Raw genomic sequence first — 22,121 nt, 5'->3', positions numbered from 1 at the left:
GGGATGGCCTCCTCGCCACCTTTCAGACGGCCTGCCGAACCCGTGGGATAACCTAAACGCCAGGCGGACACTGATATACTACTAGATCGCTGGCGACATGTCTGAGACCCTGGTGCGGTTAGCTCCTGGCCCCCTCGACCTGCATATTCCCCAGACACGTCCCACGTACCACGCGGCAGGCTACTACTGTCGGATACTTCTTGCGCTGTGCTCTGGCGCACGCGCGGGACTTACCGCCGCTGCTACCCGAGAGGGCACGCACACTGACGACCCCCCCCCCCCCTTCTTCTCCTCCTCCCCCCCCCCCCCCCCCCTCACGACCAGCCACTCGACGCGCTCCCCGGACGGCCGGCTAGGCCCTGCTGGACAGCCCCTATCTCCTCACACATTGCTGCACGCGGATCTCCACTTTCCCCCCCCCTCACCCCCCCCTCACCCTCCTTCTACTGGCCCCTACCCGAGTTCTCGACCCTGACCTTGATCCCTAAAGTTTACGTTGCACACCCGGGACACAATTCGGCGACCGACTACGCTCCCTAGCAGAGCGTGTGTTCCATCATAGCAACGGTCGCCACGCGCACCCTTGCGAACTACGCTGCAACCTCCTTGACGCGCTCCACCCCACGCTACATGCGGGCCACCGGGACTCCGATGCCCACAAATCAGGGCGCTTGACGGACAACCCAGCACCCAGCACACATCCTTCTGTGAGCCCAGGAGCTAGCTGACAATGCTGCGCAGCGGGCGGACACGAAGCGCCCCCCTCACACGCGGACAATGCGCTTTTAGCTGAGAAATAACGCGACACCTATCAGAAAAGCACCACCGATTCGCTTACACGCAATGTACACACCTGAATCCTCTATCTAGGTACAACTGAGCTCCGCCGCCGGACCTCCGGGTTGTCGGCTAAACGGCTGTGTTTAAACATTTGACAGTATGTACTCGAACATTGCTGACCTGATGCTATGTCGCAGAATTGTACATTGCCAATTGATGCAACTATGGTTAATAAAAGTTCTCAAAAAAAAAAAAAAATAAGTGGAAGCATTGCTGCGCTCTTCAATGGCTTTGGAAAAAATGCCTGCGTGCATACTTTTAAAGATTAGTGTAAGGTGTGCAGAAATAACCTCTGTTACAAGATATAACACTTTAGGAGGACATTGGTCATCTGGGGAGCCTGATTTAGTGCTGGATAAAAGGTTCTTGACTTGCTCTAGGGATAAGGGGGTAAAGATAGAAACAACATTGTGTATCAGTTTCTGGTTGAGGACTACGATTGTTTGATAGTTTGGGAATGTTTGGGGAAAAGTGGAATAAACGCTAAGTACTTTTGATTGAGATATTTTTGCTAGAGTATCGCAAAAGTCTTGACTAGCATTAGATGGGTTATTTTGAACTGTACTAATCACTTTGAAATATACTTTTATAGTTGAATATTCAGAGTGTTTTCGACATATGGCTATTGTTAACTTCAACTTTTTTACTCAAATGTCCTGCAAGACTTCAAAACAGTGGAGAGTATGCCAAGACCTACATGCTCCTTCCTCACAAAAACTTAGACCTTTGCAATGGTGACGAAACCACGGATGTTTTTAGCCAGACATGTTCCATTACAGTCATGGATATCCCTATTTTCTTGGAAACTGAATCCATAATACCTAGGCCGTACTGTGTCACCTAGCCTGATGCCACCTCGCTATCCCCAATGAAGTCTTGGAAATAGACCTGAAGTTTTTGGGGATGATTAGGAACTAGCATACCTGCCACACCCTAAAAGGACATGCACATAGTGCCTGAGCAGACACATGGCATTGAGGGTTTTCAAAGCCAGCCTCCCACCTGCAAAGGTCTTTTGGCTCAGTTTTCAATGCTTTTAGAGTCTATGAAGTGGTTGGATTGTGAAGTTTCCAATTGTAAGCTTGGAAAAAAAGGCTTGAATCATAAAGCATTCTGATGAGGGGTGTTCCCACAGAATTCGTGGATCACCTGGAGTTGGTCTATTTAGTCTTGCAATTGATCTGCTGACTACAGGGGTCAGAGATGGTTTGGTCCAAATAGACAAAATGGGGTCTAAGAGAGCCTCACTGAATGCAAACATTTGCTCTGAAATGTGGGTGGAAGGCTGCAGGCCTTTGGCCAGAATATTGGCATTAGTTTCAACAATAGGCAAGAGAATCTCCAGGAAATCTACTGCCATTCTAATGATGGCCTGGTATGAAGATGCTCCAGGACGAAGCGGTCCGCATGAGTCCAGTAACTCCAACTCAGGGGTGGTATCCATGCCAGTGGCTTTAGAAAGCAGCAGAAATTTCTGTAATGGTCTCTTGGATGGCATCCTGTTCAGGATCAGTGCCAAAGAGTTAGTAAAGATTAAGGAGCTCCTGAAACTGCCTCTCCTCCAGCTAGTGTTGTGCGTTCTTTCTGATGTAATGGCACCAGAGATTGGGACGACTCCAAAGCCAATGGTGCCAGGGGTGTGGGAGAACCCAGCATCGGAGGCACCACAGATGGAGATGGCCTTAGCGGGACTCTGGTTGGCACCAAGGGCGACATCAACGGACTCAACACAACTAGAAACAAAACAAAAAAGGGGCAAATGGCATTGATGAAAGGCCTGCCGGTGGAAAACCATATGACATTTCCACAGGTCCCAAGGCGTCTGAACGCCCTCCAGAGGGGACAATAGCATGCCCAAACAGTTGGGACATGGCATTGAGATAAGGTGCTGGATCAGCTCGGGGTGCTGGAAAGTCCGAGAAGTGTGGTAGAAAAGGGGCAGGGGGTGTCAGCAGCAGTACCCACTCCTGATGCAGGAAAGCCTTAACCACCTTTGGCTCCGAAAAGGGGTCAGGGAAACGTTTGGGTGACTTACCTCGCAGGTGTTTGCTCCTGTGCCTTCTCTTCTTATGCTTTTGGCCGGAGGATCGACTCAGAAGATGCCAGAGACCTACAGCAGGGCTTGGACCTGCACCTGCCTCTACTTTCCTTGGCCATAAAAAGCTTTGCCTCCCACTCCTTAATGGACTTTGTGTGCATGCTCCGGCACACCTCACAAAAATTCGAGTTGTACTCCGAGCCCAAGCACCACAGATTTCGCGGAGGGTCGATGATCGCCATTTGCCAGTCACATTCACAACTTTGATGCACTTCTGAAAGAACATTTTTTGTAGAGAATTGAGTTTCAAAACCACATGAATCGCGATGAAAGCATGGAACATAGGGGTACTTTATGTGGTAGGTGACATCACTGGGACATCCTTTTGGTGTTAAATGAAGCCAGCGATGTGGAGAAAGGTTTCCGTACCAGTCTGGTGCCTTAAGGAGTATTCAAGGAGGTGAGGAATCTGCAGGTATAAGTTTTCATAAAAACTGGGTTTTTTTGTTTTTATTACAGAAATCTAACTTTCTTTAATCATATGTCGGTGCCCAGGAGACAAGAGCAGACACTGTGCAGAGAAATGAGTTGCCGCATCCTCTTCTTTTCACAGAGAAAGAGGTTTGGCGGGCTATTCAACAGACTTGCAGAAGCAAAGGTCTGGGAGGTGATGGTATTCCAGAGGAGTTTAATGGAGTGTTTGCTGAGCTCCTGATCTTTCATCTGGTGGAAGAAGGGCAAAAGACAGACAAAAATGTATCATGCACTGGTGTTCATTTCAGTTTTACCAAGGTTGTTTTTACAAAGATAAATTGATTTCACAAACAGCGTTGTTTTTCATAGAGCTCCTTTTTTTGCAGTTCAGCATTTACACAGTTAAGTTGGTGTCAGACTGTATAATATTTTAAGCATAAGTGAGGTCATACCAGCAAATGTGAGGGAAATAGTGAATAAAAAGACTCGACAAATTACTCTTACAATACCTCCGAGTTTGGCATTCACCATTACGTAGAGATGTTCCCGTGGATAGGCATTAGTATCCCTGGACACAGCATGTAAACTAATCGTGGGATAGTCCAGTGCAAATCCCAAACCAGAGCTATTTAACCAGGACAGGCGGCTGAAAGAAATACACACATTTAACACGTTGGCATTTGGAAAAAAGAAAAGCAAATGAGAAATATTTAATACCATACCATAACATGGCAGGGCAGTTAGCAAGATTTCAGAATAGCTCATTGAACAGATATCCTAAAGCTCCAACTAGAGTACAACCTATGGCACTACATAAAACCACCACAGTTTTGCCAAAATCCTTCACCACTGTTGCTGGGGGGTGGGATAAGTGTTATGTGCTTCCAGTGAGTTTTGTCATTTCAGCCATCAGTGTATGTAAAAATCAAAACTACAAGTCTCAGAAGACTAAAGATATTACACATGATGGAGTAGGATCCATTTTAGACGGTGGACAGCAGCCCATTTTGTTGTGCCTGAAAGGCAGAAGCCACCTTTCTGCAATGCAACAGCACAAAAAGTGGTACATAGGCTGGTACATAAACTTTGTGAGCTTTGCAGCTGTTTAAAAACCCTTTTGTGGAATCCCACTGCACAAAATGGTTTGAGAAGAGGCACTCATTTAGAGAAAAGATAGAAAAGAAAAAATAAAAAAATAACAAAGTTTCACTACTTCCTGTAAGAGCTTTCAGATCAAGGTTTAAGTCCCCGTCTTTGAATCTTTGGTTAATTTTTTAGGAGTAACATTGGTTTTAACATCCTTAATGATCGATTTCATGATTGTTTAATCCTAGTGATTAATATAATCTACTTTAGACAGCCAACAATAATTGCTATGATGGTAACCTTGTTTGCTCTAGACATGAAATTTAAATAATGGAGCCGCAAGGGTGATAGTTATGGGTATATGACTACTGAGAGCGACATGCATTTTTTGAATTTTAAACTTCAATTGAAAACTTGTCGATTTCCTGATCTGTAGGGTATCAACACAAAATGTGTTTTTAGGGTGAGTTACTGGTCAATGGGAGCCCAGGACCTGGATTGGTGACAGTGGATTTATAATATACATCACCACACAGCAATGTCAGATTTTAAGTTAGACGAGCAGATAAACAAACCTTTTCAATATGCACTTTCATATATCAAGGAGCGTGACACACATGATAAAAGGACGTGCTTTAAGTTGGCCAAAATGGTCTGGCTATTGATTTCAGCAGGCTAGAAACCATTTTTCACACTTGTATGTAAACCGACACACACTTGGCAACAGGGTGCTCCATGATTGGTTACAAGTGAAAAATACACAAATACTTCTCCAATATGGCAATCTGTGTTGTATCTTTTCATTGTTACGTGTAAATGATAGATGAATAAGATGAGATAGATAGATAGATGGATGAATAAGATGAGAGAGATAGATAGATAGATGGATGAATAAGATGAGAGAGATAGATAGATAGATAGATGGATGAATAAGATGAGAGAGATAGATAGATAGATAGATGGATGAATAAGATGAGAGAGATAGATAGATAGATGGATGAATAAGATGAGAGAGATAGATAGATAGATGGATGAATAAGATGAGAGAGATAGATAGATAGATGGATGAATAAGATGAGAGAGATAGATAGATAGATAGATAGATAGATGGATGAATAAGATGAGAGAGATAGATAGATGGATGAATAAGATGAGAGAGATAGATAGATAGATAGATAGATGGATGAATAAGATGAGAGAGATAGATAGATAGCTGGATGAATAAGATGAGAGAGATAGATAGATAGATAGATAGATAGATGGATGAATAAGATGAGAGAGATAGATAGATAGATAGATAGATGGATGAATAAGATGAGAGAGATAGATAGATAGATGGATGAATAAGATGAGAGAGATAGATAGATAGATGGATGAATAAGATGAGAGAGATAGATAGATAGATAGATAGATAGATAGATAGATAGATAGATAGATAGATGGATGGATGAATAAGATGAGAGAGATAGATAGATAGATAGATAGATAGATAGATAGATGAATAAGATGAGAGAGATAGATAGATAGATAGATAGATAGAGATAGATAGGAGTGCATGTGAGTCCAGACCTGAGGAAGTCATGGTGTAAGACTAAATGCATTGGGTGTTCTGACGTATGTGGTTTTTAAAGTAATATGGGATATGCAGTAAAGAAGATTTACATGCAATTTAACCCCTTATGATTTGAATGTTGTGCAATGTTTATGCTGCTCCTCAAATACAAGTTAAACTAGGAAGTGTGGATATTGATGAAACTGTATCGATTTTGACTAAAGGACATTTATTAATAAGGGGACTAGCTTCTATCCTGGATTTAATTGGAACTTTTCCAAATAGGTCTATTTGATGGTAAAAATGTAGTGCCTCCCATCAAATTATTTTGTGCTAATTAAGGGTTTGGGATAAGAGACAAATGAACCCTGGGAAGGTGAAGCACAACATTTAAAAATCTGCTCAGAGTACGTGCAATGCCATAAAACTATAGCTGCCTTTGTGGACAGGAACTGCACAAAATGTGTTAATTTCTGAAATGTGTCTCATTACTTGGACACAACTATCTGTTGTGCTAAGAACAAAGTGTCACTTGAAATATCACACATAGGAATACTGAAACATGGAAATATTATACACAAGCAATCTAAAAACATGGCAGCTATGGATAAGTGTGAAAGTGGTAGCCAGAAGGATCGAAGAATTGGGAAATCTAGCCATGGATGGCACACACAAGGCCTGGAGCAACACATTGCACAGTTAACCACACCGGACTATGTTGAATGAAAAGGTAAACATGCAACTTGCAGCTCACAAGTGTGACTGAATTTGTTCCTGGGGAAGCTAGTAGGTGTTGGGGAGAGGATACTCTACCATCTGTCAGGGGGATGGCCACATTTTCTGAATAGATAAAAGGAGAGTATAGCCCCGAACCCCAGTAGTGGCAATGGTTTCATACAGCACTTCATATCCTATTTCTCCCATTTCTAAGGACTGTATAAACAGGTACTTCATTTAAATATATCAGAAGGATGGGAGGTAGACTTGGACTTATAAAGGATTCAAAATCCTCAACTGCACATCACCGCATACCTTTAATTCAGAGCCATCCTGCCTGAAACCACTTCACATGGCTCCCTTCAAAATGCCTAGAAGAATGTGTAAATGGGGAGCAGAGTGAATGAATAAGTAGAAAAATTAAGTTTACAACAGGACCACATATGGACTATAGAGTGATGGAATAGAACCTAACCAGAACAGTGAAACACCCCTCTGAAGTGATGAAGACTAGATGGTTGTGTGCAGGCTGCATCATCGTCACATCACACTAGTTTGAATCATACAATCCCAAAATGGAGGCACTTAATAAAAAGCGTGAGTAACCCCTCAATATAAAGGATGTCGGCCTTGAAAGTGGTTATGTAAACCCACCACCTGAAGAGAAACCTCACACAGCCAGACGCATACTTAAACAAAATACAAACACCACGTGGGGAGAGTGGAAACAAGACACTGAATGGTGAACAGAATGAGAAGTTAGCAGAAGCTGAGAAAACGTAGGCCTCCTTTGAAGTCGGTTGAGACTCGCAAGGATAGCAATGCCCCAGCTGAGCAAAAAGGGGGTGACCAAGACATGGAAGGGACTGCCATCAACGTCCCATGTGTGCTCAAAGCCAAATTTGGGACATGGTGGAGAACCAATAAAGCAGAAGACGGACTAACAAGGATGGACCAGAGTGAGATGGGTTTCTTTCTGCCATGAACAGCAAGATAGATCCATCATACAAACCCAAGCTAAGGAGCAGGTTTTGGATCACAGGTGTGAGGCCTAAGGAGAACTAGGCTTTGAGGTAAAAGGGACAATTAAGTGATGGGTGCCACATAATTTCCCAAACACATAGGATAAATAGCAGCTTGAGAGAAAAAAAAAGCCACACTGTCCAAAACAGACAGAATATCTAGAAGAGTGAAAAAGCCATATAAAAAAGAAAAAGAAAATACAAAATGCAAAACATGGAAAAGAAAAGCATTTAGTGTCTAAAAGGACGAGAGAGCGTTACGTAGGGATGAGTTGAGAGGGCTGCAACTGCGTCCGATAGCAGATCAATAGAGAGACATATTACATGCATGGTACCACCCCGACACCCCGGGCACCACGAGCAGAGACAGCAACACCTCTCCGGAGACCGAAGGGAATGACTGAATGGACTAGATTCCTTCACCCTCTGTCCATCCTCCCTTTTTTCTCTTCTTCTTTCCCCCCTTACCGAGGGGGCTGGGTTTGTTACGTGAGAATGACTGGTGGGGTGGGTTCTTCTGCCTACCCCCCCTTTTTCTTTCTTTCCCAACCCCTCCCGCCTCCTCCTTTTACCCTCCTTACCCGGGCATTAACTGATATTTACGTCACACAGCACACGTATAGTACCCTTCTAGACACTGACTGGCAGCTACTTTCCCAGTTTTTCCTTTTTTTCCCCCTTTCAAATCCCTATTTGACGTGTTTGTATTCATTAATATGGCCACCGGTTCACAAAGTGATGGTGACTCCACATGCCCAGATAAACACGTTGCATGCTTCCGAAAGTGTATGTTTATATGGGACCAGGGAGCCAGGAGAACAGGCATATAAAGTGGAGGTCCCAGAATGCCTGAATGGGGTACCTCTAAATGTTGGTATACATACTTGCTGGCCCAGTCAACTGTTGAAATGACTGTTTGGAGCATTTGGCTACTGTACTGACCTTTGTAATACTTCTTCTCCAAGAACAATTGTATCACGTATGTTACGGGTACTGTATTATGGAGATGATATTAATAATGTATGTGAACTACTGTAAGATAAAATGTTAATAAACAAATGTTTAAAAAAATTGTGTCTAAAAGGACTCAAAAAAGGTACTTGACTGACTACTCTGACTGGGTCAGAGTATTCAACAATAAAAAAACAATGTTGGACTCACAGACCTCAGCACAGATTACAGTCTACCTACAGCAAATCCGAAGTCATACAAAATGTGAATGTCTAAAGATCAATAAGAGCAGAATTAAACAAAGGAAAAAGGTGAAACAGAATAGGAAGCACAAAGATCTGTTGGTGTTCCTCAACATGTTGTTAGGTTACAAATTAAGAGTTAAAGAAGAGTCGTATGGTTATGCTGAGGGCTCATGTAGATGTGCTCCCACTGATCTCGGCTTGCTCTCCCTGGGCATATGTGAAAGATTGAATTTGCCCGACCCGAAATGAAAGGCTTCAGAACAAGTGCAGAATGAAGCCAACACAAACTAGGAATAAGCTTGAGAACGTGGAAAGTAAATAGGAAAATAAACAAGCATGTGCAATGCAACAGGTCTCGCATTTACGCAAGTTTGAGCTATTTACATTGTAAATGACAATGCCTTTTATTTAGGTTTTGGAAACATAAATAAAAACGCATAGATTGTCATTTACAATGCCAATAGCTCCAACTCGCGTAAATTCAAGACCTATTGCATTACAAATGCTGGTTTCATACTGGTATGCTAAGAGAAAGCTATGCAAGCATGCAGGCATACAAGGAGGAGTGGAAAAGAAAGGCAGTGCATGAAGGAAAACCAATGCGAACCCCCATAGTTGCTTAATGAATTGCGCGCCTGTCTCATGGCTCTGTGGGTTTGAAATGGATGTCAAGAAGGCATATCAAGCATGGAAGAGGGACGGGTATGCTCAGACATGAGTCCCGTGCTCTCCATGCCACTGTAATCAAGCTATCCTGGCTGAAGAGGGGTGAAACCCAGAAACCGGTCCTAGGAGGCTTGTTTCCAGTCCAGGGAGGACCTGGCCTGACAGTTTGGGCCGGACTGTTCTCATTGGGCACAGGGTCAAGACTGATTTGCATATGGCTGGGTCCAAACTGGAATGGCATGGTGAGCAACAAAACGATGGATTTAGGCCCAGATCTCTGTACTGGGGTGAATGTATGACATTGTTCTGCATTCTGTCCATCAATAGTTCTTTTTATCTTTGTCCATGCAGGTGCGTGCATGAGCCCACGGCGGAGAATCGATTCCAAAAGGTCTCTGACGAGAGCAGCGCATGCGCTGCTATTTGCCAGGCGAGACCTAAAAGACAGGAACCCAAACGACAATGGGTTGGCTGGAATGTAGAGCACATCCAGAGGCTTTGTAATTACTTGGACACTTCAAGACATGAACATAATTCTGTGCAGTGATCAGAGCTGTGAACGCATGAAAACGGTTGGTGGAAAAGGAAGCAATTTGAACAGATGGTAAGAGAAAATAAAAAGTTTCGAAGTCCAGAGGACTGTTTGGGAGCTTGCCCCTACATTCCCAGGGTTCATGGGCCCCATGACCCAGATTGTGCTTGTGCAGGTTGTATACTTGCAAACTGAGAAACAAATGTAATCTTACCCGCTAGTATGTTTTTTTGCAATGTATTATGTTGTTTTGATGGTTTGTTATCTACATTCGGGGACAGAGCAGAGGTGATAAAGGATGAACAACTGGCGATATGCCTGCAGCCAGGAGGGGAGTGGCAGAATGAGGGCATAAAACACTGTAGAATATGGATATACTTAGCAGAAATTACCAGCACAAGGAAAGGAAAAGTAAGTTCTATACTCGCCTAATACTGAAACAAAGAGATGTAATTATGAGAGACAATTACATTCTTGACACTAAACACACAGTCTTTCAAGAGAAAAATGTGTTTTAAGTGAATGTACACTGGGAGAGTTACTACAGGGGACTCACCTGTTGACTTTTCACACTAAGAGAATGTCCTCAAAACTCTTCCACATCCAATACCACTCGACAGCCCAAGCTAAAACCAAAGTTGTGGCAGTCAATATTGAGACAGGGGGTCCATCTAAGGTGACATCTTTTCATACTGATAAAGATGGTAGAATGATAGGGATGAAAGGTAGATCACACAACAAGCACTGTACTACCATCTCCATAAATGGCCCCACTAAGAAATGCTCTGTTTTGTTATGTTAATGTTGTACATCGTGCATATCACCGGAGATGGTGCAGCCCTGGCTGGGGCCTATTGGAAGCTTTTTGCAGAAATCAAGGACTGGGCTGACGGCTGTGGTGTGCAGAGGGAGGTTGTCTCAGGTTTTTGGGCCAGGTACAAGAAAGCATGCGTGCCAACTTTGGCTCCAAGGATGCAGTGGACTGGGCAATCAGGAGGGTGTCTGAGCAGAGGTTTCTGGTGAGGAAACCAATGTGGCTGTTCAGGTATACAGACCCTGATTGTGCAGGGCTTTGTAGGTCTGTGTGAAGAGTACGACGAGGTGCATTTGTGGACTGCAAACCAGTCTTTTCAACAGCAGCCTCATCAGGAAATGATTTGATTGTTAAAGAGGACTTCAATGTGGCCCTAACCCCTGCACTTGATAGGTCATCTGCATCATGACATTATGTCCTGCTTTAAAAATGGATATGGAAGACATGAATTCAATCAATAGATGCCACAGCAAAAACACTGCGGAGCAAGATTAGATCTTTTATTTTAGAGTCCACAAATCCAAGTTCTGCGTAGAATTTGTCTTAATTATAAGTCAGATGCTAGACATAGAAAAAGTTGCCGGTGCATGATCGTACATAATCTGTGTGTCTATAATCATTGATGTAACTATAATACCCCACTAACATTCCTTTTACCCCCGTAGTTGGAGAAAGAATGAGTTAGCTTTCTGCGATCACCTGCTCAAACAAATATTAGAGCCTTCAAAATTACTTAAAGTTTCATCAGGATGAAAGGGAGGGTATGCCTTGGACTTCAATATGAGGTGCAGTAAAGGCCATACTAAGAAGGGAAATGAACGCACACACAACTGACTTGCATAATCAAGAAAGCGGAAGTCTCTAGATCAGAACAGAAACACAAGTCACACAATTCAAAAAAGATATATGGATAATTGAATTGATAAGAGTTAGGGGTTGGAAGACTTAACTACAGACGCCATTCATAAGCTATAAGACACACAACATACTATGAAATAGGGACAAAGCTGACACACCCCTAGCTTAGAACAAAATAAGAATGGCAAGAATTAGAAATTATACACAGTCTATCAGAAATAAGGATTGGATAACTTCAATATCTAATAAGGGGGTCATGCGAGCTTTTGTCGATTTCTACGCAAAGCTTTATATAGCTAAACAAGGTGACCCTATATCACAACACAAATATCTGAAAAATTCAGTTTCCAGCTGTTTCTCAAGGCACAATAGAGGAACCAGAAAACCCCCATTTCCGAGAAGTTGCAGCAGGCAAATAATTTGCTCCCAAATAATAATGCTCCGGGTCTTGCTAGAGTTCCAAATTCATTTTGCAGAGCCCTTATTGACATGACAACTCTGCCATTAACAAAAGTGTTTAACTACTTTTTGATGTTGCGTTCAATAACACCAACTATCAGAGAATGAACTTCAATTTTAATCCTGAAGCCGAAGAGGGGCCCATAATTATGTTGTTCATATCAGCCAGCAGCCCTTTTGTAAAGTGACAAGACGGTATTCGCCAAGATCCTCACAACTCACTAAGTATATAAGGCTAACTCTGACTGGTTTAATTAAAAACATGGACTAACACCAGATTAGCGTTTAATGTCATAGATAAAGCCACCAGGGACAACACCCAACTAGTCCTTCCCTCAGCGGATGTTATCCTCAGGAAATCTTAAAACATTGCTGGTACCCAAAAATGCTCAAGGATACTAGCTAATTTTCATAGTCTAGCCACAAAATTAAAGAGAAAATCCTAATTATTAGCACAAAATCCAAAAAGATGGAAGTGGGGCAGGAAGATAACAGAAGGGGCTTTATTAATAGTCTTAATGTTATTGAATGAACTCCAATGGGTATAGAAAACTAGGGCACAATTCTCCCCCGTGCAAGTGGTGTACACAATAATATACCACAGTTACTAGGTACACATTTAAGGGATATAAATCTCCTATAATCAGGAGAATAAACTCTGAAAATTAACTTCATGCCGGATTATTTTACTTGATTAGGGCCCTACCTATATAATGATCCCACCAGACTATGAAAAACATTTGAAGGACATTTTTCGTTTTATTAGGGGGGGGGGGGGGGTTCAAAAAGCCTTGAGTTTCAAGAACATGGATGTGCCAGTCTGTACATATGAGTGGTTTGGGAAATCCAAGCGTAGATAGATATGTTGCAGCTACAAAGCGTACTCCAGCGTGAATCTGGTCCTCTCCCAGACTGATCAGCCGTGGTGTTGGTTGGAACAAAATGAAAGCAAAATTACACCGAGGAATGTTCAATGGCTACCCTCAAGTACCCATTATGAATTAGTTACTTAGAATCCACTAAAATGGCATTAAGGTAACGGAATCAAGATGCTCGTATGAACCAAATCACTTATCCATCCCCCTTGATCTCAATACAGGAAGTCCAATTTTGACCAGGAAATGACCCAAGAGGATATTCTAGCTTGATAGACTGCATAGCCTTTGTATTGGGTTCATTATACGAAGGAGGGGCGTTGAAAAGAAAGCAGAGCAGAATGTGCTATTGCTTTTCAACTAAATAGGGAGGATATCTACAGAACACCCAAAGTCGTACTTTGAGGGCCAACAGCTATCGATCATCTGAAGGTTGAAGTAGGAACACCACAAAAATGGAAGGTGAGCCACTGAAAGGTACAGCCCGTATATACAAAACACTGATGCGTGGTGTTCTACTGGAACGACTGTCCCATACCTCTAAATGGTCTGCAAAAAAAAACCAGAAGCTTCCTTGGCAAAGGGTGGCAAACTCACCCTATGTACAAAGTATAAGTCAAGTGTGTAGAAAGTGATGTTAATCTGGTATTTTACACCTCTAAGGCTGAAAGCAAAGACCGAGGGCTCAGACAGACGGTGGAGGGGTTGCACGATTCAGGAACATACATTCATAGGCGATAAAAAAAAAAAAAACTTCTGGAGGGATGTTCACGCTCACATACAGGGGTGGATCATCAACATACAATTACCCTTAGTCCCCCTGACAGTTTAGCTGGAATACACACATGCAAGGGAGCTGTACCCACTCATTTTTTTGTTTAAAATAGCTTTCATCGTCATTAAAGACTAAATACATCATATAAAGCCAAGCATACATTGAACTATTTAACAATAGCACATCATCACTTTGGTTGCGTAGAAGTAGTACAAACACATGTCGGTGCCAGTGTTGGCCTAGTTACAAGTGGAATCTCGATAGGGTAAATACCATAATGCATTTATGACATGGTTCTATTAGTGTAGCATACCGAGTCTTCTCAAATGTGACCGCATACAGAAATGCACAATGTTAAAAATTAATCATAAAAGCTAAACAAAAAAAAAAAAACAAAAAAAAAAAAAAAAAAACTCGAAACCAGTAACAGCAGCATAATCCGACTGTTCTGATTTTTGTAAAAGTACACTCCGCCATGCCCCCGTCCGTCTGCCCCGCAACCCTGTCGCCCTGCCTCATGTCTCCCCGCAAGCTGCCACCCACACCCAGCGACCATGACCATATCTTCCCAAGCGTCAGACGGCATATATGCATTTATATGGTGTCACAATTGTCTATTAACAGACTATCCAGCACTCTCCGTGAGGGCGCTATTCCCCTGTCCGGATCACCCCTCCGAGCTGTCCTCCCCAGTTTGTGTCAAGGCCTGGAGCATTCCCTCCCACTGTGTTGCAATAGGTGTCTTCCGGAGCCCCAGCGTTTCCTCTCGGAGAATTGCTGTTCCTTCTGCTTTAGCCCATGCTAGGAATGAATACCTCCATGCCTGTATATGCGTGGGTCGCGTGCCTTCCACCTCTTCGTTAGCAATCGCTTGGCCACCACCAGCCCCAAATCAAGAAAGAGAGGATACTTTAGTAGCCGGAATTCTGCGAAAGTGATGCAATAGATAAAACAGGCCATTCAAAGGGTATGGTGCGGCCCGTGCATAGGGCTTCCCCTACAGCCCACCAATAGGAGTGTAGTTTACAACAGCTCCACAGCATGTGCACTAAACCAGCTCCCAACTCTGCGCAGCGAGGGCATACCGTGTCTGTGCGGTGATAATACGGATTGATTTTCTCAGGTGTAAGGTATGCTCTGTGGACTATAAACAGTTGTATTTGACGGAAGTGCATGTTTCTGGGTATACGTGTTGGGCTCTGCAGTATCTTACCCCACTCCTTATCCTCTAGTGGTCGCCCCAGGTCTATTTCCCCATTTGTGTCGTAGTGGTTCCAGACTCACCGCTGCGTGCGAAGAGATGCCGCAAACCATCGAACCAAGTGCCTGCCGCGTCCCATGACGTAAAGGTACTGTATGGTGAGATGGTGGCTCGGCTCCTCTTTCATGTCCCCCATCTAGAGGACAGTGTCGCGATTAATGCGCGGTGCCTTAGGAATTGCCCCAGCGGCAGCCCCATCTCTTCAACCAGGGATTCATATGGTATGAGGGTGCCGTCCCGGTACAAGTCCCCTATGGTCTGTATGCCACTCCATGAGTTCAGAAGGCGTGAGTGCCCCAGGCCCGCTGGGGGAACCCTCCAATGGAAAAGCCGGCGCATAAGGGATAAGCGCTATGATAAGGTAGAGACTGCGGCGGTAGCATTTATACGCCACCACCAGGAGGAGCGGTGTCGGCTTTGGGGCTCTGAAGTGGATGAAAGAGTTTGGTAATATCGTCTAGGGAGCAGGGAGGTGCTGTGGACGCGGTGTCTTCACGGCCTCTGTCAGCTAACCAGCAAACTATCCACTGTAATTGGGCGGCCAGATAGTAGTGCTCAAAACAAGGGGCCGCAAGGCCTCCTTGGTCAGTGGGCAAGTACAACTTAGCCAGCGCCATTCTGTGACGCGCGTTGCCCCATTGAAAATCCCTGATTAGTTTGGTGTGGTAAAGAAGGCTGCCGGGATATATATAGGCAGGTTAGCGAAATGGTATAGTAGACGGGGCAGGATCACCATCTTAGATAGTGCTACCCTGCCAGCGACCGTTAGTGAGAGTGTTTTCCAGAAATATATTTGCGACTTGATGGCTGTCACGGCTCGTCCCAGGTTGCCCTTGATATGGTCCACAGGTTGGCGATATATCTGGATTCCTAGATAGCGGAAAGTGTTTGCTCTCCACTGCACCCTTATACCGTCTAGGCTATAGCCCGGGTCCGGTGTGTCTCCTCCGAATGCATAAATACAGGACTTGCCGACATTCACTTTGAGTCCCGATATAGTGACAAAGTCATATAACGTGCGCTCCAGTTGAGGCGGTATATTTCCCACGTCTCATACGAAGACCAGTAGGTCATCAGCATGCAATGACACCTGGTGCGTCGCATCTCCTAGAGGTATGCCATCCCCTAGCGTCGCCCGCAACGTTGCTGCCAGGGGTTCAATTGCCAACGCAAACAAGAGGGGTGAAAGCAGACACCCCTGCCTGGTGCCCCTGCATATTGGTATGGCGTCTGAGATGTATGGTCCCGTTCTCACCCTAACTGTGGGGTTTTTGTATAATAGGTCAACCATTTGGAGAAATCCCGAGCCCAGCCCGTAGTGCGACAGCACTGCCGCGAGGTAGCCCCACTCCAGACAATCGAAGGCCTTTTCAAGGTCCAGCACAAGATATCCCGCCCTCGGCCACTCCTGCAGGCTATCTGCTGCCACTCTAAAAAACCCTTTGCAAGTTCAGCGAGGTGCTACGCTTGGGCACGAAGCCATTCTGGTCGTTGTGGACTAGCTCAGGTACCACTGGAGCCAGGCGTTCCACCAGCACCTTGGCGAATATTTTATAATCCACATTGAGGAGTGTTAGGGGTCTGTATGATCTCAGGTCTGCGGGATCCCTATTCGGTTTGAGCAGGGACACCAGATAGGCCTCATGCATCGAGGGGGCCAATGTGTGCTCTTCCAGGGCTGTGGAGTAAAGGGCATGCAGCCGCTGTGTCAGGGATTCCCGGTAGGCCTTACAGTATTCAGCTGGCAGGCCATCCGGCCCCGGGGTTTTCCCAGTTGCCATGGACCCAATCGCCTCCCCGATTTCCTCCAGTGAGGGGACCATCCAACGCCTCTTGGTGTTCTTCTGCGACCAAGCAGCACCCCTTAGATCGATACAGTTGCGCATAATGATCGGACAGTACCCTGTGTATCTCTCGCTGTGTATACACCAGGGTCCCCTCCGGCGTGCGTATGGCTCTGTTAGCTATTTTATGGGCATCCCATTCCAACAATGCGGTACTCACCGTTCCCTCATTAAGTTCAAAGTACTCCAGGACAGCTGTCCCCAGGGATGCGCGGAAGTCCGGGTCTTCCAGCGCGGCTGGCTGCAGTCGCCAAGTGTGTATGGGGGGTTGGGGGACGGTCAGGCTCCCAGTTCAGCCGTAGCCTCATAGGATTATGGTCGGAGTGTGTCCTCCCTAAGTATTCCGCCACTTCAATCAGCGGGGCGAGTGCCTGGGAACCCACCACCATGTCTAACCGCACATGCAGATCATGCACAGCAGAGTAGTAAGAGTAGATAAGATCATTAGGACGTAGGACCCGCCATAGGTCTAGCAGTACCCAATGCGACAGCCAATCTGTAAGCGCCTGCGCATTTGAGACAGCCATTGTTTTTCGAAGGGGTGGGAAAGACCTGCCCACGAGCACGTCCAGCACCGAGTTGAAGTCTCCACCCAACATTTGTAGACAACTGCGCTAGAAATGAGGGCTGGTCTGTGTTCGGGGCGTATATGGAGCCTAGTAGAATTTGCTGGCCATTAAGTGTTCCCCGCACCAAAGTATATCTACCTTCAGGGTCCGTCACTGTGTCCGCGCAGGTGAACGGGGTGCCCGCCCTAACTCAGATTAATGTTGTGCCGCACACTTGTCCCCTCCAGCGTTTGCGCAGTCTGTCTAATTCCAGCTGTGTCATGTGTGTTTCCTGTAGAAGGGCAATTGCCGCAGAGTGCCTCCGGAGGTAAGCGAATACGGCGTAGCGGGTGTGTACATGCCACGTATGTTCCATGTGATTATGTCAGTGTGGGTCATGTCTGATAAGTCGATTCGGCAGGGACGTCAGGGATGAAGCGCATCCCAGGGTATGGGTTCAGGGACCGGCATGAGAGTGTCAGTATGCTGCAACAAAAACGATATATAAAGTAAGAACATTGTAACATCTGGGGCGGACATCTGGTGATGCCCGTCCAAACCACTGTAACTTTTAGGTAATGTGAACTAGGTCAGTGTGCTGCCGCCTGTTGGGTTGCGTGCACTAGCGATGTTATGCTATGGCTATCCCCTTGTTCCTACTTGTGCAAAGTGCCATCCATATCAACATCTATATCGCTGCGTGGGATCAGCGATACGAGTGCCTAATAGGCTAGCCAGGTGAGAGTCCCCCCCTTTTACCCCCTCCCCCTTCTCAGGTAATATTTATATCATGGCCAGCGGCGGGTGTATGGTCACTGTAGTATCCCTGTCCGAGTTGGGTGTTTCATTTATCTCAGTATATCCACCCCCTCCTCCAGCAACAAACAAGACAAGAACGCACATGCTGACAATCAGTATTCTACTTGCGTGAGCTGTACGTGCCAGAGCCCGCTGCGACAGTACTATGTCATATGTCATCTGCAGTTTGTGGGGTTACCACTGGTAGTCCAAGGTCCGCCGATGCTTTTGTTGCAGGGGATAAGGAGCCGCTGGGTGCCGGCCTCTCCGGGAGATGTGGGGAGCAGAGAGTTGTGACTGCCTCTAGGGCATCCTGCCTTTCCCTTCGTATGTCTTGATGTCCCAGGCTGTATCTTTCTCGCTGTCCCCCGTCGCCTCCGGTGCCGCCTGCTTGTTTGATTGTCGCCATCTGGGCCAGAGGGCCTCACTTCCGACCACAGGCCCGATCCCTCCAACAAGTCCCACGTCTCCTCGGGCGAGTCGAAGAAGCGGGTCCCCTCTTTTGTAACCACTCGTAGTCGGGCTGGGAATAACAGCAAGTAAGGCAGTTCCAGGGCTCAGAGTGGACGTTTCACCGCTGTGTAATTTGTCCTACGTCTCTGCACCAGAGCAGTATAGTCTGGGAATAACAGGACTTGGCTGCCGCTCACCTTGAGGGTATCCATCTTGCGTGTCTCACGGAGTACCACATCTCTGTCCCTATAATTGAGCAACTTAAAAATGAACGGTCGCGGTCTGGCTCCTGGTGGGGGTTTCTGCGCCGGGATGAGGTGAGCTCTTTCAACCGCAAACTGCAGGGACAGTGTTCCTTGGGGCAGGAGATCACGCAGCCAGCGTTCCGTGAATTGCTCCGGACTTCTACCTTCTTCGCCTTCCGGCAGGCCCACCACACGGATGTAATTGCGGCGGGAACGGCCCTCTGCCTCTTCTGCTTGGTCTTCCAGTTCACGGACACGGTCTATCAGGTCTTGCAGCGCAGCTGTATGACTTTGCGTGACAGGCTGCAGCTCCGACAATGTTTGGCCTTGCGTGGTGACTTTTTCTGCCAGCTTACAGTGATCTGCGTGAAGAAGGGTGGAGTCCGAGGCGACCTTATCTATTCTGGTTTCCAAGGAGGTCCTTGTGTGTTCCAATGCAGCACCTATCTTTTCCACTGCTGCAAGCACCGAGTCCATTTTGGCCGCCAGGGCTGTGGTCGTCGGCTCTGCCACCCCTCCAGTAGTCATGTTTGTGGAGTCCAGTTTGCCCGCGCGCGATGGTCCTTGCTGTAGTTTGGCTCTCATCTGGCCCATCACAATCTGCTGCGCCGTGGGCATTTGCGGCTTGGCACCAGGAAGGCGGCGAGCCTGTGGTAGGATTACGTTCAGAGAGTGTCCCTCCCGTTTAGGCTGTACTTGGAATACGACCAGCCGATGTAGCTCGCATCAGCCTCACTATTCTCCGCCGTCCCCTCCAATTGCCTGCTGTGAGGGTAATGTCACCCCCTGTTTTCCTGCGATGATTAAGCCCCAGCAATTCAGAGTGTCCAAGTGTGGGCTGCCAATCTGCGCAGTTACAAGGCCGTGCCAATGCTGAGTTCCCCAGAGGCGGTGGCCCACGTGAAGTCCAGTGTCTACAGCGGCGGATTCTTCGATGCACGGAAGCGGGGCCCGCAGCCTGTACACCTATTCAGTACCTCCACCTCCCTCTTTGGTTGCTGCACAAAGTCCTTCAGGACACGGTATGCTCACACTGGCATCTGCTTGTGTCACCTCGCATTATTGACTGCGCCGGTGACATCGTGATAGCTACCAAACAAGCCCCAATTAAGGATTTCATTGCTTTTGTGTCGAATGCGATTTCCCGCCTGAACTGGGATAGTCCTGTTAGGGCCCGTCACTCCTCAGTACTTTAATCGCCTTTCCCATGAGTGTTATTACACATCCGCTACTTGTGCCCCGCAGTCCGCCACAGCCTTGTCCTCGGGTCTCCACCTTTCCAGGAGCTGCCCCCGCCAAGCCTGAACGGAGTGTTCGGTACTCGTCAGCCACGTGTACTGCACTGTAGCGCTATGCCCCACACTCACTGCGTACGCGGTCCCAGTCGGCCTCGTCACAACCGGTGCTGCCTCCTGCAGACCCCTGGTTCCTGGGTCCTGGATGGTGCCTCCATCATATGCGTGGTCTCAAAATGCAAGGGGGAGCAGACCACACTCCCGCAGCCGCCGCGTTACCACCACCGGGCTCCTCACAATGCTGGTGTGGTGAATTGCCCCGCCTCTCACCGCCTGCTTAGCCGTCTCTCCACACCTCCATGATGATTCCTCCAGGAAGGGGGGCGGCCGGGGTCGACATTCTCCGCTCTCGGTGGCGTTCCCGCCGCCCAGCTTCGCTTATGACCGGCCCGGGTAGCAGGTTGTTATGGCCACTGGAATTCTTCCCTAAGCGCTGGCGGCAATCTTATGACCCAAAATGCCCGCGCGCGGGTCTGCAGTGAACCGCGTCCACACTGTCTCCGTCGCAGTCCCAGGGGGGCCTCACCGGGGGCAGGACACCTTCCACTGTCGGGGCCCAGCCAGTAGAGACGCAAATGGCGGTTTCCCAGGAGAAATAGTCGGATTACTGGGGCATCGCCGCAAGAGCGTTAAGGGCTCGCGTCGGCCATGTTGGCTAGCTAGACACCCCCCCCCCCATCATCGAGCTGTACCCACTCATCACAGAGTGTGATAAACGTATCTTCCATGTAGCAGACTAGAGTTTGGAACCTACATGCAATGAGAAAATTAACCTCAACAATAAAAGGATAAGTTGGCGAGATTTAAGAAACTCTGGAAACCGTTTCAAACATTTTTCTGAAGACAGTCGGCAATGAGGTGCTCGTATCCCCCATAGATGCTTGTCCTAATGACAGGAGTAATACCATCTCTAAAAGGCTATTCTGATTAATACATTATGTGACAACAGAATTTTTATATGGAATGTGCGTTCATCTCCAGGCTGAGCTCTAGACATGAATCACATGAGATTCGTTTGTTTATTCTCCCTTTTGTATGCCTCTGCTTTTCGCATGATGTAATGTACCTAATCCTGATGTAAAACGTAAATAAAGTGGTTTAAAAAAGAAAAGCGAAAGGCGGTTTTCAATGAGATAAACATGAATCAATCAAGGAAACAAGCCCCCAACCCTCATACATTTTCACCAAGACAAGGCATAATTAACGTTCGGGAAGAGAAGTAATAAACCCGGTACCTCAGGCTCTAAAAAGCAGTTGTAATGGTGCAAATGCATATGTGCAGTGGATCAGCAATTTCAAATAGAAGAGTAACAACATACGACAATTGAAGGGGGAATGACTTGCATGTTTTAACAAGCATTGGCATAGCCAATAGGTCTCGCCTTTGGGACCTTATAAGTGATTAGGCATGCAGTACATTAGCCTGGGTGCTAGGTCGCTAGGAACTGAAGAGCTGTACAACTGCTACACACTGGGTCATGCAGTCTGATTCAGGAATACATGTTGTATCCCATGTTAAAAATAGCTTAGTTCTTAAATGCCTAATATGGCAGATTCCAGACATGCAGAGTTCTCATGGCCTCACATGAGGTGTGAAATCCTCACTCAATTTATTTTCTCCTTTTGCATTATAAAATTGGCAGCCCACAGCAATAAAAAAATGTTATTGTTGCTCCATGTAATGTTCAAGGGGCAACAAGCAAGGCTCATGCTGCAACCAAATGAAACAAAAGGATAACAATGGAAAAAGCACAACTACAAGTACCAGAATGC

General features: G+C 46.2%; 1 protein-coding gene across 1 annotated transcript in view; it reads right to left on the bottom strand.

Moving 5' to 3' along the window:
• CLNS1A (chloride nucleotide-sensitive channel 1A) overlaps window positions 1–22,121 on the bottom strand; it is a 211,316-nt gene that overhangs the window by 167,023 nt on the left and 22,172 nt on the right. The window contains exon 2 of the mRNA XM_085623254.1: window positions 3,862–3,998. Within this exon, the coding sequence (XP_085479380.1) occupies window positions 3,862–3,998 (137 nt within the window). The remainder of the gene's footprint in view (window positions 1–3,861; window positions 3,999–22,121) is intronic.

Source organism: Triturus cristatus, chromosome 8 (assembly GCF_964204655.1).
Source record: "Triturus cristatus chromosome 8, aTriCri1.1, whole genome shotgun sequence".
Taxonomy (NCBI): Eukaryota; Metazoa; Chordata; class Amphibia; order Caudata; family Salamandridae; genus Triturus; species Triturus cristatus.
This window is presented reverse-complemented; position numbering and strand designations above follow the sequence as displayed.